The 27,434-nt window shown below is 45.7% G+C and overlaps 1 protein-coding gene across 2 annotated transcripts; it reads left to right on the plus strand.

Annotated features, from left to right (window-relative positions):
* Positions 1 to 9,166: 9,166 nt before the first annotated feature.
* mrpl35 (mitochondrial ribosomal protein L35) lies at positions 9,167 to 26,827 on the plus strand. 2 transcript variants are annotated; one of them, XM_078228596.1, is made up of 4 exons: positions 9,167 to 9,223; positions 14,087 to 14,279; positions 23,157 to 23,298; positions 26,413 to 26,827. In XM_078228596.1, exons 1-4 carry the CDS (start codon positions 9,199 to 9,201, stop codon positions 26,599 to 26,601), a joined length of 549 nt encoding a protein of 182 aa, XP_078084722.1. In that variant the 5' UTR covers positions 9,167 to 9,198; the 3' UTR covers positions 26,602 to 26,827. The 2 variants fall into 2 exon arrangements, with proteins under 2 accessions (XP_078084722.1, XP_078084629.1); XM_078228503.1 differs by lacking the exon at positions 9,167 to 9,223 and adding an exon at positions 11,682 to 12,291 and having other exon boundaries at positions 26,413 to 26,811.
* Positions 26,828 to 27,434: the final 607 nt, after the last annotated feature.

A 27,434-nucleotide genomic window follows, 5' to 3' on the forward strand; every position in this document is an offset into this window, starting at 1 on the left:
CCCCCCCCGCCCCCAGCTTCTCAAACTTCTACTAGTGCACAATAGAGAGCATCTTGTCGAACTGCATTGCGGTGTGGTACGGCAGTTGCTCCATTTCTGACCAGAAAACTTTGCAGCGGGTAGTCAAAACTGCCCAATACATCAGCTACCAACCATCCAGGACATTTATCACAAACGCTGTCTGCGGAGATCTCTCAGCATTGCTAGAGATCCCACCCATCCCAGTTGTAGACTGTTTGCGCCCCACGCTCCCCACCCCCCCCCCCCCCCCCGCCCCCCTCACCCCCTGCTATTGGGGAGGCCCCACAGATGCATTCGAGCCTGTACGACTAGGCTCAGGAACTGCTTCTTCCCCAGAGCTGTTGCCCAGCTGAACTCCATCCTTTAACATATTCCCAGGCGATGGGTATTGTGCAATATGTATGCAAATTTTAATGTTAGAATCACCCATCCGTATGGCGGAGTAATCTTCTTCCATTAAACATAAATTGTCGAGAATTTTAAAAAACTGTTGAAGGCTTTGTGGAAAATGTCTTCTGACCATTTGATGGCATGATGTCTGATTCTAACATTACAATTTACTACATATTGCACAATATGGCATGATGGCATGTACGTATAGACTTAATGACTATTTTATAATGACTACTTGCATTTGCTTTTTTCTTTGTATCTTGGGAGCCTGTAAACTCACTTTTCATTGTATTTGTATTTATGCTCTATACGATGACAATAAAATTGAATTGAATTATGGTTCCTCTGGTATTGGGTAATGGAACGATCCTGTACTAATGCTATTCTAAATGGTTCAATAAAACCTTTGTTCTTTGGATGCGGGTGATAGTGGCAAGTTCTTTACTCCATATCTTTTTAAAATATAGCGGCACTCAAAGGAAATAGGGCTAAGCTCCTCTGATTTTATTACCGTTGTGAAATCAGTGTTTGCTGTTCCTTTTCAGTTGTTTGTTAGGGAAGAGCATCCAGGGATAAGTGTGTTGGCTGACGCAGTCTCGGTCGGATCTGAAAGTGCCAAGAATGTTCAACAAGTTGAGTCCCACCTCAGAGAGAGGGAGAGAGAGAGGAGGGAACAAGACAGCAGGCTTTATGTACACTTATATTAAATTCCTTTTTAAAGAAAGGTTCGAAGCCAGCATGGCGGAGTAATCTTTTTCCATTAAACATAAATTGTTGAGAGTTTTTAAAAAATGTTGAAGGCTTTGTGGAAAATGGCTTCTGACCATTTGTTGGCATGATGTCTGATTCTAAAATTTACTGATTAAAATTTTGGTAATTAAAGTAAAAGTTATATAAAGGTGAAATCTTGCCCTTTGGTTGTTTCACCGGGCTCATTCCGTAAATTCAATTCTTTGGTTTGCTGATTCTTGTCACTTTCAGATCCGACCGAGACTGCGCTGCCCAACACATATCCCTTGATGCTCTTAACAAGTGTTTCGCTTTTGTAGCTCACTAGTACAACATCTCTCCAAAGATGTGCGGGTTAGGTTGATTGGCCAGGTTAAAAAAAAATTGCCCCTTAGAGTCCTGAGATGCGTAGGTTAGAGGAATTAGCGGGTAAATATTTGGAGGTAGGGCCTGGGTGGGATTGTGGTCAGTGCAGACTCGATGGGCTGAATGGCCTCCTTCTGCACTGTAGGGATTCTATGATTTCTATGATCTTTCTGCACCAAGCAGCAAACCTCCATTTTAAAATTATGGAAGCGACAGATTAACCAGATGAAATCAGATGGTTATTTCAGAATAAGATTAAGCAGTGCTGGTGATGGCAGCCCTCCATCTCATAGAGTCACAGAGGTTTACAGCATGGAAACAGGCCCTTCGGCCCAACTTGTCCATGTCATAAGACAATGGTATGTGCCACAGTGGTCAACCGTGTGTTAAACGTGGCCTGTTGTGCCTCTGGACTCTGGCCAGACCGTCTCTGCTTCATTTCCTGCAAAGGTTAGCACAGCTGCCTCACAGTGCCAGGGATCCAGGTTCAATACCGACCTTGGGTCACTGTCTGTGTGGAGTTTGCACATTCTCCCCATGTCTGCTTGGGTTTCCTCCGGGTGCTCTGGTTTCCTCCCACAGTCCAAAGATGTTTGTGGGTTAGGTTGATTGGCTATGCTCAATTTCCCCTTTGTGTCAGGGAGACTAGCAGGCTAAATACCTGGGGTTACAGGGATAGGGCTTGGGTGGGATTGTTGTCGGTTCTCGGTGGGCCATATGGCCTCTTTCTGCACTGCAGGAATTCTGTGATTCTAAAAAGACAGTGGGCTGAGAAGGTGCACAATTCACTGGCCTCAGTTTCCTCTGGACCCTCTTCTCGGTCAGATGAGCTTTTTGTTTCTGCTCACCTCTTCCAACGCCCTTCCGAACAGTCAGCTTCCAGAGGTAATGGCCATCAGTGACTGACTCCTAGTTGTCAGTTTCCAGCATCTTCATAATCCTACTTGCAGGTGTCCTTGTAGCAGAGGTATGAACACCCAGGAGGTTGTACCCAGCGGCAGTTCACCGTTCAGATAGTCCATGGCCATCATCCATCATATGAATGTGGCTGAGTCATTGCAGATCTTGTTGGCTTAGCAATGAGTATGTGCTGGTGTAATTAGCATGATCCTGGACCTGAGTTAATGACCTTGTCTTGCCAAGAATTGCTGAAGGTACGTCCGAGACAGCAAATGTGGTAATTGTTCTGCCTTTTTACCCACCTAACTTATGTTGTTCAGGTCTCATTACTACAGAGTGCAGAGACAACAGACTTGGTAGATTCACAGTTCAGTTTTCTCAGTCAGTTTTAAGGTTTAAGTTTATTTATTAGTGTCACAAGTCGGTTTACATTAACACAATAAAGAAGTGACTGTGAAAATCGCATAGTCACCACATGCCGGCGCTGGTACACTGAGGGAGAATTTAGCATGGCCAATGCACCTAACAAGCACGTCCTTTGGACTGTGGGAGGAAACCGCAGCATCCAGGGGAAACCCACACAGACACAAGGAGAATGTGCAGACTCTGCACAGACAGTGACCCAAGCCAGGAATCGAACCTGGGTTTCAGGTGCTGTGAGGCAGCAGTGCTAACCACTGTGCCACCCAGTCAGCTCGCTGATATTTCACACTCTCTTACTCAGCTTGGAAACTTGTAATGTTCTTATAGATTATTTATGAATAAAGTATATTTTTACAAAAAACAACTTGGATATCAGCTGCAGCTTTTGTGTTGCATGTTGATTTCAGCATTAAGTGACAGATTGATGGTGATTGTGGAGTCTAGATATGCAAACCTATCAACATCCTCCAGCTTCATATTGTCAGTGCTGAGAGATGGCAGAATGGCAACATCATGGGCCCAAATAATTGTCAATCTGATCAGATCAAACCAAGCCAAACTTTACTAGCATGAGAGAAGTCTGTATATTTGCTGCTGAAGGTGTTCCTTGGTATGGCATTGTAGTGCGGCATCATAGGCATAGAGCAACTCTCTGATGAGACCATAAGACCACAAGACATAGGAGCAGAATTAGGCCACTCGGCCCATCAAATCTGCTCCGCCCTTCAATCATGGCTGATATTTTTCTCATCGCCATTCTCCTGCCTTTTCCCCATAACTCCTGATCCCCTTATTAATCAAGAACCTATCTATCTCTGCCTTAAAGACACTCAATGACCTGGGCTCCACAGCCATCTGCGGCAAAGAATTCCACAGATTCACCACTCTCTGGCTGAAGAAATTCCTCTTCATCTCTGTTTTAAAGGATCGTCCCTTTAACCTGAGGTCGTGCCCTCTGGTTCTAGTTTTTCCAACTAGTGGAAACATCCTCTCCACGCCCACTCGCAGTATCCTGTAAGTTTCAGTAAGATCTCCCCTCATCCTTCTAAACTCCAACGAGTACAGACCCAGAGTCCTCAACCATTCCCCATACAACAAGCCCTTCATTTCAGGGATCATTCTTGTGAACCTCCTTTGGACCTTTTCCAAGGCCAGCACATCCTTCCTTAGATATGGGACCCAAAACTGCTCACAATACTCCAAATGGGGCCTGACCAGAGCCTTATACAGCCTCAGAAGTACATCCCTGCTCTTGGGAATTGGACACACCTTTGTCTTGGATCTCAGGTGAGCAAAATTGCACTGCAGAATATGAGCTGTCCCTGTTTAAACTTCTCCTAGTTGTCTGCCACATTTTCACTGAGGATTAGTGGGTCTATAGTTTGAAGTCCTTGCGCCATTCTGCCAGCCCTGACACCATGTTTTTTCGTGGTTCTCAGTAACATTGACTGCAACAAGGACTGTGGTAACAGTAAGTTTATTTAACTAACTCTTCAGCTGTAAGAAGACATGAGTTCTGCCCGAGATCCTGGGGAAAATATAGAGCGCTCCCACCACGTGAAACTAGACCTGACTACGTCATCACATAGCCAAGTGATGACCAGGTCTACAAGCTGCCTTCTAGAATGCTGCAATCCATGTGTTTTAGGAACATAGCAACAGGAGTAGGCCATTCAGCCCATTAAGCCAACTCTGCCATTTAATATGATCATGGCTGATTGGGCACTTCAATGCTTTTTACACCCACTATCCCTTTATGTTGTTCATTAGAAATCTATCAATTTCTACTTTAAGCACACACAATGATTGAGCTTCCACAGCTCTCTGGGGTAGAGAATTCCAAAGATTCACAATCCTCTGTGTAAAGAAATTTCTCCTCATTTCGGCCCTTATTTTGAAATTGTGCCCGGGGTTCTAAACTCCCCAATCAAGGAAACTATCTGATCTGCATCAACCTTGTCTCTTCCTTTAAGTATTTTGTAGGCTTCAATGAGATCAGTTCCCATTCTTCGACACTCTACAGAATACAGGCCCAGTTTGCCCAATCTCTCTTCAGAAGCTATTCCCAAAACAAGTCTGATAAACCTTAATTGTGCTCCTTCTATGGCAATAATATAATAATAATAGTAAGGGGACAAAAACTGCACACAGTATTCCAGGTGTGGCCTAACCAAGGTTCTATACAATTGAAACAAGACCTCACAGTCTTGTACTCAAATTCTCTGGTGATAGAGGCTTTACATCTATTTATTTTATTTATTGGTGTCACAATTAGGCTTACATGAACACTGCAATGAAGTTACTATGAAAATCCCCTAGTCGCCACACTCTGGCGCCTGTTCGGGTACACTGAGGGAGAATTTAGCATCTAGGGTGTAGAGAAAGATCAACTTAATGCAAGGTAAGTCCATTCAAAAGTCTGACAGCAGCAGGGAAGAAGCTGTTCTTGAGTCGGTTGGTACGTGACCTCAGGCTTTTGTATCTTTTTCTCGACGGAAGAAGGTGGAAGAGAGGATGTCCAGGGTGCGTGGGGTCCTTACTTATGCTGGCTGCTTTGCCGAGGCAGTGGGAATTGTAGACAGAGTCAATGGATGGGAGGCTGGTTTGCATGATAGATTGGGCTACATTCACGACCTTTTGTAGTTCCTTGCGGTCTTGGCAGAGCAGGAGCCATACCAAGCTGTGATACAACCAGAAAGATGCTTTCTATGGTGCATCTGTAAAAGTTGGTGAGAGCCGTAGCTGACATGCCAAATTTCCTTTGTCTTCTGAGAAAGTAGAGGTGCTGGTGGGTTTTCTTAACTATAGTGTCGGCATAGGGGACCAAGACAGGTTGTTGGTGAGCTGGACACATAAAAACATGAAGCTCTCAACCTTTTCTACTTCGTCCCCATTGAATCATAGAAACCCTACAGTGCAGAAAGAAGCCATCTGGCCCATCGAGTCTGCACCGACCACAATCCCACCCAGGCCCTACCCCCATATCCCTACACATTTACCCGCTAATCCCTCTAACCTACACATCTCAGGACACTAAGGGGCAATTTTAGCATGGCCAATCAACCTAACCCGCACATCTTTGGACTGTGGGAGGAAACTGGAGTACCCGGAGGAAACCCATGCAGACACGAGGAGAATGTGCAAACTCCACACAGTCAGTGACCCAAGCCGGGAATCGAACCCAGGTCCCTGGAGCTCTGAAGCAGCAGTGCTAACCACTGTGCTACCATGCTGCTCTTGATGTAGACAGGGGCATGTTCTCCTTTACGCTTCCTGAAGTCGATGACAATCTCCTTCATTTTGTTGACATTGAGGGAGAGATTATTGTTGCCGCACCAGTTCACCGGATTCTCTATCTCATTCCTGTACTCCGTCTCGTCATTGTTTGAGATCCGACCCACTGCGGTGGTGTCGCCAGCAAACTTGAAAATCAAATTGAAGGGGAATTTGGCCACACAGTCATAGGTGTATAACGAGTATTGTAGGGGTCTGAGAACGCAGCCTTGTGGGGCACCGGTGTTGAGGATGATCTTAGAGGAGATCTTGTTGCCTATCCTTGTGCTCTGTGAGTTAGGAAGTTCAGGATCCAGTTGCAGAGGGAGGAGCCGAGGCCCAGGACACGGAGTTTGGAGATGACTTTCGAGGGAATAATGGTGTTGAAGGCTGAGCTGTCGTCAATAAATAGGAGTCTGACATAGGTGTCCTCGTAGGTAGGTGACCCCATCGGAGTCCAATGCAGCGGGTTCCACATCTGTACTACACACACACGACATGTCTTGTGAGCCCAGCAAAATAGACAGAGTCCAGAAAACAGTCTCCCCTCCACCTGTTGGTGTTATCATCCACTCTGGACGTCTGAGCAAGCCCAACACACGCTATTGGGAATTCATCACCACATACAAAGAACAAAGAACAGTACAGCACAGGAAACAGGCCCTTCGGCCCCCCAAGCCTGTGCCGCTCCTTGGTCCAACTAGACCAATCGTTTGTATCCCTCCATTCCCAGGCTGCTCATGTGACTATCCAGGTAAGTCTTAAACGATGTCAGCGTGCCTGCCTCCACCACCCTACTTGGCAGCGCATTCCAGGCCCCCACCACCCTCTGTGTAAAAAACGTCCCTCTGATGTCTGAGTTATACTTCGCCCCTCTCAGTTTGAGCCCGTGACCCCTCGTGATCGTCACCTCCGACCTGGGAAAAAGCTTCCCACTGTTCACCCTATCTATACCCTTCATAATCTTGTATACCTCTATTAGATCTCCCCTCATTCTTCGTCTTTCCAAGGAGAACAACCCCAGTCTACCCAATCTCTCCTCATAGCTAAGACCCTCCATACCAGGCAACATCCTGGTAAACCTTCTCTGCACTCTCTCCAATGCCTCCACGTCCTTCTGGTAGTGCGGCGACCAGAACTGGACGCAGTACTCCAAATGTGGCCTAACCAGCGTTCTATACAGCTGCATTATCAGACTCCAGCTTTTATACTCTATACCCCGTCCTATAAAGGCAAGCATACCATATGCCTTCTTCACCACCTTCTCCACCTGTGTTGCCACCTTCAAGGATTTGTGGACTTGCACACCTAGGTCCCTCTGTGTTTCTATACTCCTGATGACTCTGCCATTTATTGTATAACTCCTCCCTACATTATTTCTTCCAAAATGCATCACTTCGCATTTATCTGGATTAAACTCCATCTGCCACCTCTCCGCCCAATTTTCCAGCCTATCTATATCCTGCTGTATTGCCCGACAATGCTCTTCGCTATCCGCAATTCCAGCCATCTTCATGTCATCCGCAAACTTGCTGATGACACCAGTTACACCTTCTTCCAAATCATTTATATATATCACAAATAGCAGAGGTCCCAGTACAGAGCCCTGCGGAACACCACTGGTCATACCACATAGAATGTTTGGACTGGCGAACATTGTTTTGTTTTCTCTTCTCTATTGTTCTCTGTTGTTGAAATTTGGAATGTCAGCTACGACTCTCACCAACTTTTACAGATGCACCATAGAAAGCATCCTTTCTGGTTGTATCACAGCTTGGTTTGGCTCCAGCTCTGCCCAGAACCGCAAGGAACTACAAAAGGTCGTGAATGTAGACCAATCTACCACGTAAACCAGCCTCCCATCCATTGACTCTGCCTACACTTCCCGCTGCCTCAGCAAAGCAGCCAGAATAATTAAGGACCCCACGCACGCCGGACATTCTCTCTTCCACCTTCTTCCGTCGGGAAAAATATACAAAAGTCTGAGGTCACGTACCAACCGACTCAAGAACAGCTTCTTCCCTGCTGCTGTCTGACTTTTGAATGGACCTACCTCGCACTAAGTTGATCTTTCTCTACACCCCTAGCTATGACTGTAACACTACATTCTGCACTCTCTCATTTCCTTATCTATGAACAGTATGCTTTCTCTGCATAGTGTGCAAGAAACAGTACTTTTCACTGCATGCTAGTACATGTGACAATAATAAATCAAATCAGATAATAAATCAAATCAAATCAAATCCAATCAGTTCCCTCCCACCACTTGTTGAAAGAAGCGGGAGAAGTACACACAATGGGCAATGCACCAAATTGCAAGAACCTAACCTGTGTTTCATTGTTCACACAAACCATTATACACTGTTGTACAGCTAAGTGCTTTTTGTAACATACATCTGTATATAGTTTTCACAGTGTACACTGTTGCACCTCATACCACAAGGGGCTCAATCTAATCGGGGCGTAGTAGGAGCGCGCCAGACTTTACTGGGACCTTGGGCAGAGCACAAGTGTTTTCTTATAGCTTCAGAGTTAGATAATGAACTTACTGTTACTACAGCCCTTGTTGCAGTCAGTGTTACTGTGAACCACAGTAAACTGCACTGCCACTTTCTCAAGGGCAATTAGGGATGGGCAATAAATGCTGGCCTATCGTCAGCAACATCCACGTCCCATGAACAAATAAAAGATTGGATGAAGGAGTAATTTAATCCATACTTTGCAAGCTTCTAGATTTAAAGATGTGGAAAAGTCAGTAACTACCAATATTATATGATCCAGTGAGCTAATTGGCCACATTAAAGATGAGCAGAAACATAAATATTAATGATTATATTATAGCTCAGAAGACACACCAAAACAGCTCATTTCAAAATGAGGGTTGATATATATTCATCTTGCACTCTCCTTTTACACAATAGAATAGTTTAGGACAGATTGAAGGGGCATTTTATAGAAATAATGACAAGTTATAAATATAGGTTCAATGAATCCCCCCTGTTTAAACCAGAGTGAGGGAGGAGCTGGTGCAGGGTTTTGAGTTTGGCGGCTCTGAGCTCTGACGGGACGGCCACCGTACATTGGGGGCTGAAGATGGCGGCGCTGAGGAGCGCGGCGGGTGAGTGCAGCCGGGGGGATGAGGGAGGGAGCCGGGGGGATGAGGGAGGGAGCCGGGGGGATGGCCGGGAGGGTGCAGCCGGGTCTGGGTGGCGGCTCATGGTCTGTCCGGGGGGCCGGAAAACTCTCCTCGCGGCCGCTCCTCCTCCGTGGAGGCGGCTGTCTGATGCAGCCTGAGCTTGACATTGACAGTTCGGCGAATTAGTCCTGCAGAGAGCTAGCACAGGCACGATGGGCCGAACGGTCTCATAGAATAGAATCCCGACAGTGCAGAAGGAGGCCATTCGGCGCATCGAGTCTGCACCGACCACAATCCCACCCAGGCCCTACCCCCTATTCTCCTCTGGGTGCTGCAACAATTAAAAATAGAACAGGCTGGAAAAATCTCAGCTGGTTTGACAGCTTCTGTGGAGAGAGAATAAGAGCTAACAGGTGGAATTTTCCCATCCTGCCTGCCCGCCCGCCATGGGAATTGTACCAAGTGGGAGATGGACGATGCAAAGGTCGTTGACTTTGGGTGGGATTTTCCAGCCTTGGGATGAGCGCAGCTGGAAAATCCCGCCCAACGTTTTGAGTCAGGATGAGATCAAGAGTTTTGAGATCTGATTTGATTTGATTTATTATTGTCTCACGTATTAGTATATAGTGAAAAGCATTGTTTTTTGTGGACTATACAGACAAAGCATACCGTTCATAGAGAGGGAAAGAAGAGAGTGCAGAATGTAGTGTTACAGTTTTAGCTAGGATGTAGGGAAAGATCAACTTCTTGAGTTGGTTGATTGATTTGATTTATTATTGTCACATGTATTAGTATACAGTGAAAAGTATTGTTTCTTGCGCGCTATACAGACAAAACATACCATACATAGAGAAGGAAACAAGAGAGTGCAGAATGTAGTGTTCAGTCATAGCTAGGGTGTAGAGAAAGATCAACTTAATGCGAGGTAGGTCCATTCAAAAGACTGACGGCAGCAGGGAAGAAGCTGTTCTTGAGTGAGTTGGTACGTGACCTCAGATTTTTGTATCTTTTTCCCGACGGAAGTAGGTGGAAGAGAGAATGTCTGAGGTATGTGGGGTCCTTAATTATACCAAGGCAGTGGAAAGTGGAGACAGTCAATGGATGGGAGGCTAGATTGCTTGATGGATTGGGCTACGTTAACGACCTTTTGTAGTTTCTTGCGGTCTTGGGCAGAGCAGGAGCCATGCCAAGCTGTGATACAAACAGAAAGAATGCTTTTTATGGTGCATCTGTAAAAGATGGTAAGAGTCGCAGCGAACATGCCAAATTTCCTTAGTCTTCTGAGAAAGTAGAGGTGTTGGTGGGTTTCTTAATTATAGTGTCGACATGGGGGGACCAGGACAGGTTATTGGTGATCTGGACACCTAAAAACTTGAAGCTCTTGACCCTTTCTACTTCGTCCCCGTTGATGTAGACAGGGGCATGTTCTCCTTTACGCTTCCTGAAGTCGATGACAATCTCCTTCGTTTTGTTGACATTGAGGGAGAGATTATTGTTGCCGCACCAGTTCACCAGATTCTCTAGCTCATTTCTGTACTCTGTCTCATCATTGTTTGAGATCCGACCCACTATGGTGGTGTCATCAGCAAACTTGAAAATCGAATTGGAGGGGAATTTGGCCACACGGACATAGGTGTATAAGGAGCATAGTAGGGGGCTGAGAACACAGCCTTGTGGGGCACCGGTGTTGAGGATGATTGTGGGGGAGGCGTTGTTGCCTTTTCTTACGGATTATGGTCTGTGAGTTAGGAAGCTCAGAATCCAATCACAGAGGGAGGAGCCGATCCCCAGGCCATGGAGTTTGGAGATGAATTTCATGGGAATAATAGTGTTGAAGGTTGAGCTGCGGTCAATAAATAGGAGTCTGACACAGATTTCTTTGTTATCTAGGTGTTCCAGGATGAGTGCAGGGCGAGGGAGGTGGTGTCTGCTGTGGACATGCGGTGGTAGCAAACTGGTGGATCCGGGTAGTCCGGGAGGCTGAAATTGATTTGTGCCATGACTAGCCTTTCGAAGCACTTTATAATGATGGATGGCAGAGCCACGGCCGATAGTCATTAAGGCACGCTGCTTGGTTTTTCTTAGGTAGCGGGATGATGGTGGTCATCTTAAAGCAGATAGGGACCTCAGATTGTTGTAAAGAGAGGTTGAAGATGTCTGCGAATACCCCCGCCAGCTGATCCGCGCAGGATCTGAGTGCATGTCCGGGTACCCCATCCGGACCACTTGCTTTCCGTGGGTTGACCTTCAAGAAAGCTGCTCTGACATCTCCAATGGTGACTCCTGATACAGGTTCATCCAGGGCTACCAGGGTGGAGGGCGTGCTCTCACTGACCTCTTGCTCAAAACGGGCGTAGAATGCATTGAGCTCATCAGGGAGGGGTGCGTTGGAGCCGGCAATTTTACATGCCTTCATCTTATAGCCTGTTATGTCTTGCAGACCTTGTCAAGGGTTGGTGTGGCTAGCCTGGGACTCTAGCTTGGTCCGGTACTGTCTTTTGGCATCTTTGATGGATCTCCTTCGATCATATCTGGCTTTCTTGTATAGTCATGATGTGGAGATGCCGGCGTTGGACTGGGGTAAACACAGTAAGAAGTTTAACAACACCAGGTTAAAGTCCAACAGGTTTATTTGGTAGCAAAAGCCACACAAGCTTTCGAGGCTCTGACTCGAAAGCTTGTGTGGCTTTTGCTACCAAATAAACCTGTTGGACTTTAACCTGGTGTTGTTAAACTTCTTACTTTTCTTGTATAGGTCAGGGTCGCCTGACTTGAACGCCTCAGACCTGGACTTCAGTATGCAGCGGATATCCCTGTTCATCCGTGGTTTCCGCTTGGGGAGCACACGGATTTGCTTCTTTGGCACACAGTCTTCTACACACTTACTAATGAAGTCAGTTACTTTGGTGGCGTACGTTCAGGATGGTCGCAGAGTTTTTAAATACTGACCAGTCCACTGACTCCAAGCAGCCCCGTAGGAGATCATCCGATTCCTTAGACCAACATTGCACGACTTTCTTTGATGGATTCTCCTGCTTCAGTTTTTGCTTGTAAGCCTGGAGCAGGAGCACAGCCTTGTGGTCTGATTTGCCAAAGTGTGGGTGGGCGATAGAGCGGTCGGCATGTTTGATATTTGTGTAACAGTGGCCCAGGATGTTTGGGCCTCTGGTGGAACAGGAGGCATGTTGGTGGTATGCTCTTGATCTTGGTCTGATAGAAGTCCCCGGTCACGATGAGCAAGGCCTCGGGATGTTTCGTCTCAAGGCTATTCGTAGTGGTGTATATTTCGTCCAGCACGATCTTCACGTCTGCATGGGGTGGGATGTAAACAGCCATCAGGATAACAGAGGTGAACTCCCGCGGAAGGTAGTAGGAGCAGCATTTTAGTGTCAGGTATTCTAGGTCTGGGGAGCAGAAAGTTGCCAGTGTTGCTACATCTAGGCACCACGAGGTGTTGATTAGGAAGCAGACCCCACCTCCCCTAGCCTTGTCTGAGGCCCCTGTATGGTCCTTGACCTCAGGTACGTGACCTCAGACAGATGAGACTTGAAGCATTGGCTCTATTCTCTCTCCACAGATGCTGTCAGCAATGCTGAGATTTCCCAGCGTTTTCTGTTTTTGTTTCAAATTCCAGCGTCCGCAGTATTTTGCTTTTAATTCTCTGTAGTATTTAAATGAAGGAATGACCATGTTCAACAAGAGACAATCCAACCATCGCCCAGTTACATTCAATGACATTACCATTGCTGAATCCCCTCACTATCAACATCCGGGGCGGGGAGTTATCATTGACCAGAAACTGAACTGGACTAGCCATATAAAACCTGTGGCTTACAGAGCAGGTCAGAGCCTAGGAACCCTGTGGTGAGTAATTCTGCTCCTGACTCTCCAAAGCCTATCTACAAGGTACAATTCAGGAGTGTGATGGAATACACTCCATGTACCTGGATGAGCTCAGCTTCCAATAACACTCGAGAAACTCAACGCCATCCAGGACAAAGCAACTCATTTGATTGGCACCCCATTCTCAAACATTTATTTGCTCCATCCCTGAAGAACAGTGGCAGCAGTGTGTACCGTCTACAAGATGTACTGCAGGAACTCAGTAAGAGTTTTAACAACACCAGGTTAAAGTCCAACAGGTTTATTTGGTAGCAAATGCCATTAGCTTTTGGCGCGCTGCTCCTTCGTCAGATGGAGTGGATATCTGCTCTCAAATTGGATATCCATTCCATCTGACGAAGGAGCAGCGCTCCGAAAGCTAATGGCATTTGCTACCAAATAAACCTGTTGGACTTTAACCTGGTGTTGTTAAAACTCTTATTGTGTTTACCCCAGTCCAACGCCAGCATCTCCACTGCAGGAACTCACCAGGGTTCCTTAGACGGCACTGTCATGAGGTGAGTTACTTGCTTCAGAATTCCTAGCCTCTGACCTGCTCTTGTAGCGATGATATTTATATGGCTAGTCCAGTTCAGTTTCTGATCAATGGTAACTCCCAGGTTGTTGATAGTGGACACCAAGGGGCCATTTAGCATGGCCATTCTGCCTAACCTGCAGCCAGGGCCTGTTGTATCAGTACATTCAAGATTAAATGCTCAACCACCTAGAGAGAAACATGATGGTGGGATATGAGGTATTGTGGGCTATGATGCTTCCTAAACACTGGGACTTTAATGTTAAAGACCATGTGAAACTGTTTCAATCGCTTATTTCATCATTCTTCCAGCGTTTAATCATTCTAAACTAACTTATACCTATGGATGAAAATGCGAATTTTGTAAGAAAAATAACTAAAGTAGTATTTTTAAAAGTAAGAACATATTTTCTCTTTTGTATTGTAAGGGACATTGAAGTACTTCCTTCCTTTGGTCCAGAAAAATGCTTCAAGAGGTTTCCCTGTTACACAGCTGGTCTCCAGGTTTGCTACCCTCAACCTCCGACATGTTCAATCTCCAAAAATATCCACAGTAACCAAACTGGGATCATCCGTGGACACCAGCATTATTTGTGCACATAAACTCTCTGCTCTCAAAGGGTGAGTTTCAAAATAGAGATTTCATTGTGGGGATAGAAAGATCATTTTGCTGCAGTTTAACAGCTCAAATGGACAATTCTCCCTTGTAACATAAAAATCCAGAGCCTGAATTTTTCGCCCATTGGGCGTGCGCTCACTCAGCAGGCCCGGAAAGCGCTTCTGACCGCATTCAGCCCTGGAGAAGAATGTCACACTGGCTAGCCAGTGTGAAACATGCGCTCTGAAAGGCTGGATGCTGACGAGGAGGGTGGATGCTGAGAGAAGTGGCAGTGCGGGCGGGCATTTCCAACAAGCTCTCAGGAGGCTGCAGCAACTAAGAAACCAGACCAAGAAACCATAAACTAGAATGTGTACTTGCCTCAGAGTTTTATTCCAATGACGTTATCAGAAAAAAAACCACGGCAAACTCTCACTATCATGCCGAATCGGCAGCATAACATGTAACACATAGGCGGCACAGTGGTTAGCGCTGCTGCCTCACAGCGCCAGGGACCCGGGTTCGATTCCCGGCTTGGGTCACTGTCTGTGTGGAGTTTACACGTTCTCCCTGTGTCTGCGTGGGTTTCCTCCCACAGTCCGAAAGACGTACTGGTTAGGTGCATTGGCCATGCTAAATTCTCCTTCAGTGTACCCGAACAGGCACCGGAGTGTGTCGACTAGGGGATTTTCACAGTAACTTCATTGCAGTGTTAATGTAAGCCTACTTGTGACGAATAAATAAACTTTAACTTTACTTTTAAACCTCAACCCTCAAACATTTTCTTTTATTTCATCCTGGACATTTTATCCCACCTTGGATGTAGAATGGTGAAAAAAAGCGTGAACGCCACCTGTCCGATTGTCCTGTGCAGCAAGCGTGAAAGCGCATGGGCCACGAGAATTGGGTGGAATGGTAGCACAGTGGTTAGCACTGCTGCCTCACTGCCCCAGGGACCCAGGTTCGATTCCCGGCTTGGGTCACTGTCTGGGCGGAGTCTGCAAGTTCTCCCCGTGTCTGCGTGGGTTTCCTCCAGGTGCTCAGGTTTCCTTCAACATTCTGAAAGACCTGCTGGTTAGGTAGATTGGCCATGCTAAATTCTCCCTCAGTGTACCCCAACAGGCGCAGGAGCGTGGAGACTAGAGGATTTTCACAGTAACTTCATTGCAGTGTTAATGTAAGCCTACTTGCGACACTAGTAAACTTTAACTAAAATTAGGACCAATTGCACACTTTCGAATGTTGGCATCGTCTTGTACGATTTCACATGAGTTCAGGCCTGGCATGTGGCTGCTGAAGCTCTGTAAAATTTTGACCCAAGTCTATTTGTTTATCACATGAGTTTGTGTCCAATGTATATGGATTCAGATGACTTTTTAATTCTTTCATGGGAGTGGGTGTTGCGAGCTGGGCCAGCATTTATCGCCCATCCTTAATTGTACTTGAGAAGGTGGCCATGAGCCACCTTGAACCACTGCGGTCCATGTGGTGTAGGTGCACCCACAGTGCTGTTAGGGAGGGAGTTCCAGGATTTTAAAGCAACAGCGATCAGATTTCCAAGTCAGGATGGTGAGTGGCTGGAAGAGGAATTATCAGCTAATAATTATTTACCGTTGGTGACAGAGGAATGAACCTTTCAGTCTTCAGTTAACTCATCCAACTACTTTGATCTTCAGATTTCTGTATTTTTCTACCATTGACAAATGGCCACATGAACCAGAAGTGTCCAGTGTGACCCAATTACAGTAACCCAGTCCAATGTGGGTTTGTAGTTTTAGATTGTTCTCCTTTTATGGTGCACCAGTCAAAGCAGAATATAGTTAGTGTAGTCCCATTTTCTATGATTATTACGGGGATTATGCATAAAAATTGTAGTAAAGCGCAGTTTGTATTCTGGTGGATTAAAAAAATTCTGCTGTTCAGAGGTGCACACTATTTTGAAACACGTGTTTAAAAACAACATTTAGATGATTGATTTTCCCCAAAGATCATAAACATTGAGCCATTTGTTGGTTTGTTCCTGCCAAGCCGACAATCATGTGATATCAGCGATCCTTCAGTTCTGGCCTGTGAACTATCTCTATTTTATTGCTCCACCATAGATGGCTGTGGAATTCCCTCCCATAAGACATAGGAGCAGAATTAGGCCATTCAGCCAATTGAGTCTGTTCCACCATTCAATCATGACTGATTTTTTTTCTCATCTCAATTCTCCTGCCTTTTCCCCATAACCCCTGATCCCCTTATTAATCAAGAACGTATCTATCTCTGTCTTAAAGACACTCAATGACCTGGCCTCCACAGCCTTCTGCAGCAAAGAGTTCCACAGATTCACCACTCTCTGGTTGAAGAAACTCCTCCTCATCTCTGTTTTAAAGGATCGTTCCTTTAGCCTGAGGTTGTGCCCTCTGGTTCTAGTTTTTCCTACTAGTGGAAACATCCTCGCCATGTCCACTCTATCCAGGTCTTGCAGTATCCTGTAAGTTTCAATAAGATCCCCCCTCATCCTTCTAATCTCCACGAGTACAGACCCAGAGTCCTCAACCGTTCCTCATACGACAAGCTCTTCATTTCAGGGATCATTCTTGTGAACCTCCTCTGGACCCTTTCCAAGGCCAGTACATCCTTCCTTACAGGGCCCAAAACTGCTCACAATACTCCAAATGGGGTCTGACCAGAGCCTTATACAGCCTCAGAAATACATCCCTGATCTTATATTCTAGTTCTCTCAACATGAATGCTAACATTGCATTTGCCTAACTGCTGACTGAACCTGCACGTTAACCTTAAGAGAATCTGAACAAGGACTCCCAAGTCCCTTTGTGTTTCTGATTTCCTAAGCATTTTCCCATTTAGAAAATAGTCTATGCCTCCATTCCTCCTTCCAAAGTGCATAACCTCACACTTTTCCACATTGTATTCCATCTGCCACTTCTTTGCCCACTCTCCTAACCTGTCCAAGTTCTTCTACAGCCCCCCTGCTTCCTCAATACTACCTGTCCCTCTACATACCTTTGTATCATCTGCAAACTTAGCAACAGTGCCTTCAGTTCCTTCTTTCAAATCGTTAATGTATATTGTGAAAAGTTGTGGTCCCAGCACCGACCACTAGTCACCGGCTGCCATCCTGAAAAAGACCCCTTTATCCCCACTCTCTGTCTTCTGCCAGTCAGCCAATCCTCTATCCATGCCAGGATCTTACCATTAACACCATGGGCTCTTAACTTATTTAACAGTCTCCTATGTGACACCTTGTCAAAGGCCTTTTGGAAATCTAAATAAATCATGTCCACTGGTTCTCCTTTATCTAACTTCCTTGTTACCTCCTCAAAGAACTCTTAACAGATTTGTCAGACATGACCTCCCCTTGGTGAAGCCGTGCTGACTCGGACCTACTTTATCATGCACTTCCAAGAACTCCGCAATCTCATCTTTAATAATGGACTCTAAAATCTTGCCAATGATTGAAGTCAGGCTAACCAGCCTATAATTTCCCGTCTGCTGCCTCCCTCCCTTCTTAAACAGCAGTGTTACATTAGCTACTTTCCAGTCCACTGGGACCCTCCCTGCCTCCAATGATTGCTGAAAGATCGCCACCAATGCCTCCACAATTTCCTCAGCTGTCTCTTTTAGAACCCGGGGTATATTCTATCTGGTCCAGGATGACTTATCCACCTTCAGACCTTTCAGTTTCCCCAGAACCTTCTCCTTAGTGATGGCCACTACACTCACCTGTGCCCCCTGACTCTCCTGGAGCTCTGGCATCCCACTGGGATCTTCCACCGTGAAGACTGATGCAAAGTAACTGTTCAGTTCCTCTGCCATTTCTTTGTTTCCTGTTATTACTTCTCCAGCCTCATTTTCCAGTACTCCAATGTCTATTTTTGCCTCTCTCTTATATATTGAAAAAAACTCTTCCTATCTGCTTTTATATTACTCGCTAGCTTACACTCATATTTCATCTTCTCCTCCACCCCCTATTGCTTTTTTAGTTGCCCTCTGCTCACTTTTAAAGGCTTCCCAATCCTCTGGCTTCCCACTAATCCTTACCACTTTGTATGCTTTTTCTTTTGCTTTTATGCTGTCCTTGACTTCCCTCGTCAGCCATGGATGCCTCGTCCTCTCCTTAGCATGTTTCCTCCTCCTTGGGATGAATTTCTGTTGTGCCTCCCAAATAACCCCCAAAACCTCCTGCCATTGCTGTTCCACTGTCTTCCCTGCTGGGCTCCCTTTCCAATCAACTCTGACCAGCTCTTCCCTCATGTCTTGGTGTTCGTGGAAGTGGAAATGACTAGGGTTGGGAAGCATTTTCCGATCAGGGCCATTGTGATCTCCTGGACTCGTTTCGATCGCCTCAGGTGGTCGGAGAGGAATTTCCCAGATTTTTTTTTCCCCATATTGGCCCTGGGGTTTTTCACTCTGGGTTTTCGCCTCTCCCTGGAGATCACATGGTCTGGAATGGGGGGGTGGGGGTGAGTTAATAGGTTGTAATGAACAAAGCATCGTAGCTGTGAGGGACAGCTCGGTGGATAGGATATTGGTATGTAGATAGGCTGGAAAATTGGGCGGGGATCCTGGATTCAGGATTCAATCCTGGACCGGGGAGCGGCGCGGGCTTGGAGGGCCGAAGGGCCTGTTCCTGTGCTGTATTGTTCTTTGTTCTTTGTTCTTTGTCTTTGTAGTTACCTTTATTTAATTGTAATACCGTTACATCTGATTCCAGCTTCTCCCTCTCAAACTGCAGGGTAAATTCTATCATATTGTGGTCACTGCTCCCTAAGTGTTCCTTCACCTTAAGTTCCCTAATCGAGTCTGCCTCATTACACATCACCAAATCCAGGATTGCCTGTTCCCCAGTAGGCTCTGTCACAAGCTGCTCCAAAAAACCACCTCTTAGCCATTCCACAAATTCCTTTTCTTGGGATCCACTACCTACCTGATTTTCCCAGTCCAGCTGCATATTGAAGTCCCCCATGATTATTGTAATATTGCCTTTTCTGTCGCCTGATTTATTTTCTGCCCCACATCCTGACTACTGCTAGGGGGTCTGTACATAACTCTCATCAGGGTCTTTTTACCTTTGCGATTCCTCAACTCTACCCACAGAGATTCTATGCCTTCTGATCCAATATCACTTCTTGCTATTGATTTAACTTCATTCCTTACTAACAATGCAACCCTGCCCCCTTTGCCCAACTGCCTGTCCTTCCGATAGGACACGTATCCTTGGATATTTAGATCCCAGCCCTGATCCCCTTGCAGCCACGTCTCTGTGATGCCCACAACATCGTACCGGCCAATTTCAATGTGCGCAACAAGCTCATTTACCTTGTTCCATACACTGCGCGCGTTTAGGTACAACACCCTCAGTCCTGCATTGACCACCTCCCGTCTCATACCTGTCACTTTTTTTGCTCTGCCTGAGGTTAGATTCCTGCCACCTTCCATACTCTCTGTTCTATTACGTGGTCTTGAAGCTTTACTAACCTCTCCTGAACCCTCGGCTCCTTTAACTCGACATTAACCTGCACTTCCACCCTTTTCTTTTTTTGATTTTCTAATTCACCATACAACTGAACCGTCCCCCCCCACTATTTAGTTCAAAGCCCTATCTACAGCCTTAGTTATATGATTCGCCAGGACTCTAGTCCCAGCTTGATTCAGATGAAGACCGTCCCATCCGAACAGGTCCCTTCTTCCCCAATACTGGTGCCAATATCCCATGAATTCAAACCCATTCCTCCCACACCAATCTCCCACCTTTATGACACTCCATAAAGCGAGCTTCTTTGATCGCATTTTTGTTCATTAGCTCTAATCAGTGTTCCCACTATGCTGCGCCTATGCCCGACCAAGCAGCTGTCTGCAAGGAACCATGCAGGCCTTGCTATGTGATAAATAACCTGTTTGCACGATTATGCTAACAAATTTAAAGAGGCTGTGCTCAACAACTTTATTTTAAAGGGATCGTTGATCCTAATAGCTCCTTATCATAGAATCCTTATAGTACAAAAGGAGGCCATTCAACCCATCAAGCCTGCACCAACAATCCCACCCAGGCCCTATTCCCGTAAACCTACATATTTACCCTGCTAATCCCCTGACACAAACGGGCAATTTAACATGGCCAATCAACCTAACCCACACATTTTTGGACTGTGGGAGGAAACCGGAGCACCCGGAGGAAACCCACGCAGACATGGGGAGAATGTGCAAACTCCACACAGACAGTGACCCGAGTCCGGAATTGAACCCGGGTCCCTGGCGCTGTGAGGCAGCAGTGCTAACCACTGTGCTACCGTGCCGAGCTTATATGGCTTGGTGTCAAACTTTGTTTAATGCTCCTGGGAAGCGGCATGTACATAAATATGAATTGTTATTGTAGTGAGGTTAGGTGGGTTCGCCATGCTAACTTGCCCCTTAGTGTCCTAAGAAGTGCAGGTTAGGTGGATTGGCCATGGTAAGTGCATGGGGATGGGGCGGAGGGGAGGGCATGTGTGGGATGTTCTGTCGGGAGAGTCGATGCAGACTCAATGGGCCAATTGGCCTCTTTCTGCACTGTAGAGATTCTATGGTTCGAATCAAATAAAACATCACCCATTGAGGTGAGCCAGCTGGTCCCAGGCACTTCACCAGATGGGCTTGACAGGTCTTCCTTTTACGGCTATGAACAAAGAGATGTTAAAAAACAGAGGCAGTGAAGTCCTACAATGAAGTACATTTAAAAAAACATGAAGTTGCTTGGAGAATCTTGTGCCTGGCTGAGAAGGAAAACATACAAATGAATTGTTATTTTGTACAAGACAAGAATGTGGAGTTGAGGTTACAGTCAGATCAGCCATGATCGTATTGATTGGCGGAACAGGCTCACAGGGGCCCTGTGGTCTGCTCCTGCTCCTAATTTGTATGTTAGCATAAGTTAAGGGAAGTGAAACTTTGCTTTCCATTGTTAAACAGAGGCACATGTAATGCTTGAGCTAAAGGAATCTAACTGTAAATGTGTGAACTCACGATGAGAAAGAGAAGCCCAATGATTGGTATCTGGGTTCATCTCATCAACTTGGTCCAACTTTGCAGAGATTAATGAAACATCCATACAGAAGTTACAAATATCCATTTTGGGTCACAAGGAGATAATGTTGCTGAACCCCGAGATATGCTATTGTTTAAGTGAATATTGGCCAGTGAGAGACAACATAAGACACATGGGATCTACTTATGGCAGCAACTGATGCCACTGATCTCGAGAAGTTAAGTTTATTTATTAGCGTCACAAGTAGCCTTGCATTAACACTGCAATGAAGTTACTATGAAAGTCTCCCAGTCGTCACACACCGGCACCTTTTCGGGTACACTGAGGGAGAATTAGGCATGAGCAATGCTCCTAACCAGCACGTCTTTTGGAGTTTGGGAAGAATCCGGAGCACTCGGAGGAAACCCACAGATAGAGGGAGAACGTGCAGACTCCGCACAGACAGTGACCCAAGCCAGGAATCAAATCTAGGTCTCTGGAGCTGTGAGGCAGCAGTGCCAACCACTGTGCCACCGTGCCACCCAAATGCCGTGGGGGTTCTCTCTTCTACCACCCTTTCAGACAGAGCTCCAGGTTCACACCGCTTCTGAGTGAAAAAGATTTATCTCAAATTCTCTCTAAATTTCTTGCCCCTTATCATAAATCTCCTGCCTCCTGGTTATTGAACCCGGGTCCCTGGCACTGTGAGGCAGCAGTACTAACCACTGTGTCACCCCTAACCGTGAATAAACTTATAATAACTTAAATCAGTACTTCAGTACTATTTTTCTATAATTCAGAACAGCATTGTAACACTGAAAAAGGACAAGAAATAGTATTTGCATCAAACTCTAGCATCACCTGTTGGTCTTCATCTACGTATGTGTCTAAGAACAATATTTTCATTTTGTGATCTGCACATATTTAATAAATATAGACCAATTTTTGGTGAATAAAAGCAAAGGCCATAATGGCAGAAATCTGTAAATAATGGAAATATACAATAGATCAGAGAGTATCTGAAAGAGAGGACTCATGTCTTTTGCTTTTGCCCCTCTTCTTAAAACCTCTCGATCTCCAGGCAGCTGGTGCTGGGTCCAATCTCCACTCCAGCGTCCTCCGGGTAGTAGAGTTACGGTTAGAAACTAAGGAGATCAGAGATGAGCCTTTCCGTGGCATTGTTCACCATTCATTTGCAACCAGATCTCCATGATTGGAAGTCCGAGAGAACCAACAAATATTGAGATTTAAATATATCTGTCAGTCTGCTCCCCAGTGATAGCCAGTTATGCTGTCAACCTGCCATGTACTGTATATCTCTACAATGTTCCTAAATCTGGTCCAGCTCAAGTCAGTACAGATGTTGTGGTAGCCATGTCAAATCTTTAATATACCAAAACACATGTATCTGGTTGTATTTATTCTTTCTCCCTGTGCCTTTTACTGAGTTGGCATAAAATCACTGTTTTTAAAGGTGAATTTCCTGAAACTGTATATTAACAAAAGGTGAAAACATGTGTGGCGAAGGGACAGTGATTAGCACTGCTGCCTCACAGCTTCGATTCCCAGCTTGGGTCACTCTGTAGAGTCTGCACGATGTCTGCGTGGGTTCCTCCGGGTGCTCCGGTTTCCTTCCACAGTCCGAAAGACGTGCTGGTTGGGTACATTGGCCATGCTAAATTCTCCATCCATGTACCCGAACAGGCACTGGAGTGTGGCGATTAGGAGATTTTCACAGTAACTTCATTGCAGTGTTAATGTAAGCCTAATTGTTGGAAAAACCAAGTTTCTCCAACCTCTCTTCATAGCTAAAAACCTAATGTGTATAAAGAGTGACGATGTTTTGTAAATATTGTATTATTCTGACGATTAATTCTCTTGTGTACAGTTTGCCTCATCATGGTCTCAGTTTTCAACAACCAGTGAGATCCCTGACTTATTGCAGTCTGCGTAAAGGAAAACGGAAGACCGTGAAATCTGTTGTCAAAAGGTTCCTACGGTTGCACTGTGGCCTCTGGGTGCGGAGAAAGGTTGGTGTTTCCACCATTCTGCATTGGAAGGGATACAATTTATTTTTAAAGAGGTGTCACAACATGAGTTAATGACACAGTGTAGGAGGTGTTTTAGGGCAGCGAGGGATGTAGAAAGTGAAGCAGTTTGGACAGACGATTCCGAAGGGGCAAAAGTTCATATTCCAGGTGGTGGAGCAAAGAGCAAACAGAAATCCAAGGTTCCAGAAGCAGATGGACTGGCTGGACCTAGAACTAGCAAAGATTCCCAAACAGGGTGGAGGAATTTGAAGATGAGGATCTGAAATCCATTCAATGGAATCTCGGGAACAAGGATTGGGGTGATGGGTGTGAAACATTTTCCAGGAGTGGAACAGGGATGTGTTTTAACATCCGCCCCCCCCCCCCCCGCCACACCGTGCAGCTCAGGTTTATTTGCTTTCTGCCTATCTAGCTTTGAACAAAGAACAAAAGAATTTACAGCACAGGAACAGGCCCTTCGGCCCTCCAAGCCTGCACCGACCATGCTGCCCGACTGAACTAAAACCCGCTACCCTTCCGGGGACCTTACCCCTCTATTCCCATCCGATTCATGTATTTGTCCAGACGCCCCTTAAAACTCACTATCGTATCTGCTTCCACTACCTCCCCCAGCAGCGAGTTCCAGGCACCCACCACCCTTTGTGTAAAAATATTTGCCTCGTACATCTCCTTTAAACCTTGCCCCTCGCACCTTAAACCTATGCCCCCTAGTAATTGATTCTTCCACCCTAGGAAAAAGCTTCTGACTATTCACTCTGTCCATGCCCCTCATAATCTTGTCGACTTCTATCAGGTCGCCCCTCAACCTCCGTCATTCCAGTGAGAACAAATTAAGTTTCTCCAACCCCTCATAGCTAATGCCCTCCATACCAGGCAACATCCTGGTAAATCTTTTCTATAGCTTTGTTCTTTGGAACTACACCAATTTACATTAACCCATACAGGAAACCTGTTTTTGTTTCCTGATTTGAGAAATTACCTCTATAAACTAGTTTGATAAATACTGGGTTAGATAATAAGATACAGAACGAGAAAGGGGCATTCATGTAGTTTAGTACACTTATAAACTCTCCAAGATTATGTTGGATTACAAGGTAACTATTTAAATTGTTCCATCCTTGGCACCAAGGCCTTCAGCTGCTTGGGCCTCCAGCTACCCTCTCCACCAAAATTAACATTTTCCCAACATGTATTTCTATGGGAAAAGGTGTCTGTGAAGCCGATGACTTTCTCACAGCTTTTCTCGCCTGATCTGACTGACACTCTATGTAATTTTGGGAAAATTGCACCCTACAATTTTGCCTTTGCAACTGTTGCCCTGTGCCGTGATTTCTAGTCAGTGACTGTACATTGGTCTGTTCTTCAACACTTGATTAATGTCTGTTCCTCTCACCTGATTAAATAGCGCTCTGCAATTTCAAAGTGCCAGCGAAGATTGGGGGCCTAAACACACTAACAACAGTGAGAATCTGAGATCGGTGCCCTGATCTCAAAGTTAAATTTAAGCCCCCCCCCCCCCCCACGGATTTCAGGACCCACACCATCGGGATGACCAGACCGCCCCCCACCCCCCCGCCGCCGCCACCCTCAGTCTCCAGCCCAACCCCACTTCACAGGCACTGGGCCCACAAACCCCCACACCCCCGATTCAGGCACAACCCCATCTCCCCCAAACAAGCAGTGGGCCACCCCTAATAAACATGGACTCCCCAGAAGAGCCCTCTACTGGCACTGCTTGGGAGGGGCGCGTGGGGTGGAGAGGATATATCGTGGGCAGATACCATGGCATCAAGCCCAATAATTGTATGATGTATTAAAATTTATGGAAATCGCCTCCATGCTCTCAAAACCGGTGGGGGGAGAGAAATCGGAGACTGAAATCTCACCAGCGCAAGTCCCATTTTTGGCCATTCACGATTTTGGCACCCATTACAGGGTTTGCACCTGAGGCTAATGGGGCAGCTAGATCACGGCCATAGTGTTTAAGTAAACCTATGGAATGCACATGTAAGCATGTGATACTAATATTCTGTAATAGAGTCATTAAGCTTTACAATATAAAATGAGGCCCTTCAGCCCATTGTGTCTGTGCCGGCCATAAATCGCCTATCTATTCTAATCCCATTATCCAGCACATGTTCCATATCTTTGTGTGCTTATGGCATTTCAAGCGCTCACCTAAATGCTGTTTTAAATGTTGTGAGGGTTCCTGCCCCCACCACCCTTTCAGGCAGAGCTCCAGGTTCACACCACCTTCTGGGTGAAAAAGATTTTCCTCAAATCCCCTCTAAATCTCCTGCCCCTTATCGTAAATCTCCTGTCCCCTGGTTATTGACCCCTCTATTAGAGGGAAACGTTTCTATCTACCCCATCTGTTTCCTACATAATTTTGTACATCTCGATCAGCCCCCCTGCCCCCCCCCCCCACCCCCGACCAGCCTTCTCTGCTTTAAGGAAAACAACTCCAACCAAACCAGCCTCTCTTCATAGCTGAAACGCTCCAGTCCAGGCAACATCCTGGTGAATCTTCTCTGTATGCTTTTCTAGTGCAGTCACATCCTTCCTATAGTGTGGCGACCAGAACTGCACACAGCTGTGGCTAAAGGTATCCCATTTTCTATTCCTATTACTCTAATATATCAGTTTGTATTTTCTAATAGATACAAGAGACTAAAGATGCGACACAAGTGAATTTGAGAAACACTGTTTCACCCAAGCCTACTAGCCAATGAAAGTGACCATCTTGCTCCTTTCTTAGCAGTCCTTAATTGAGATAGTTCTATCTGTTCAATCAGGTTTTGAATCAGGTGAGAGAGAAGGGGTACTAAAGGGTCCAGAAGGGCGATTGTTTCACACACAGGGTGGTGTCTGGAACAAGCTGCCAGAGGTGGTGGTAGAGACAATTACATGGATAAGATGGGTATAGAGAGATGCGGGCAATTGGGACTAGCTTAGTGGTTTACAAAAAAGGGCGGCATGGACAAGTTGGGCCAAAGGGCCTGTTTCCATGCTGTAAACCTCCATAACTCTATCAGGAATTGTACACGAGTCATGCTGCTTAGATCCTCAACAAATGCTCCCTTTTGCTTTCAGGCAGGCTACAAGAAAAGACTTTGGAAGAAAAGAGCTGCAAGAAAACGTCGACTCCGACAACACGTTTTCTGCAACAGGACCCAAAGCAAAATGCTGGACAAAATGACGACGGATTTCTGGAAAAGGCGGAACTGGTATGTGAATGATCCATACCAGATGTACCATGATCGAACAAACCTGAAGGTTTAAAGCTCTGTGACAATACTGACACAATCTGCAGTTGTTCACTGCATCAATGAAGCAACCGAAGAAACACCAAATATGTTTGGACTTTAACGCTGGCCGACATTATTCCAAACTGGGAAAGTTGGGAGACGTAGGTCTTGGCCTGTCATGATTCTGGTCATGGACGTCTGTACTCTTTAATGTTCTGTAATAAAATTTCCAATCCCTGTAACTAAGAGTAATGTTGTTGAATTTTTGTGTTTTGTTTCAGTTTTTTATTTTGGAAAAGCACTTTTCAAACTCCATGTTGGCTGGCATTCACTGACAAAGGTGACGGATTTCATCTGAGGTCATGGCAATGGCACTTTTGATCTGGCTGCTTAATAACAATACAGAATGAGGGCATAAACATGTGCCTTTAGCTATCTAGGCTCCAAGGTCTGGAATTTCTTCCCTCAACATCTCCCTGTCCTCCTTTTTAAGACCCTCCTTAAAACCTCTTTGCCCAAGCTTTTTGCTCTGCCTTTGGCTTCTTGTCAATATCTTTTTGCTTCCCTGGATTTGATTTGATTTATTATTGTCACACCTGTATTAGTATACAGTGAAAAGTATTGTTTCTTGCGCATGATACAGACAAAGCATACTGTACATAGAGAAGGAAAGGAGAGAATGCAGAATATAGTGTTACAGTCATATCTAGGGTGTAGAGAAAGAGTGCCTGGGACATTTTATTATGCATAAAATGCAAGTCTTTCAGGAAAGACACTATATAATTCGAGTTGTTATTGTTGCCTGTTGTGAAAAGCAAAGAGCAGCCTGTTTAAAAACTCTTAACTTTACCCTCCCCTTCCTGAGGA

Source organism: Mustelus asterias, chromosome 1 (assembly GCF_964213995.1).
Source record: "Mustelus asterias chromosome 1, sMusAst1.hap1.1, whole genome shotgun sequence".
NCBI classification, from domain to species: domain Eukaryota; kingdom Metazoa; phylum Chordata; class Chondrichthyes; order Carcharhiniformes; family Triakidae; genus Mustelus; species Mustelus asterias.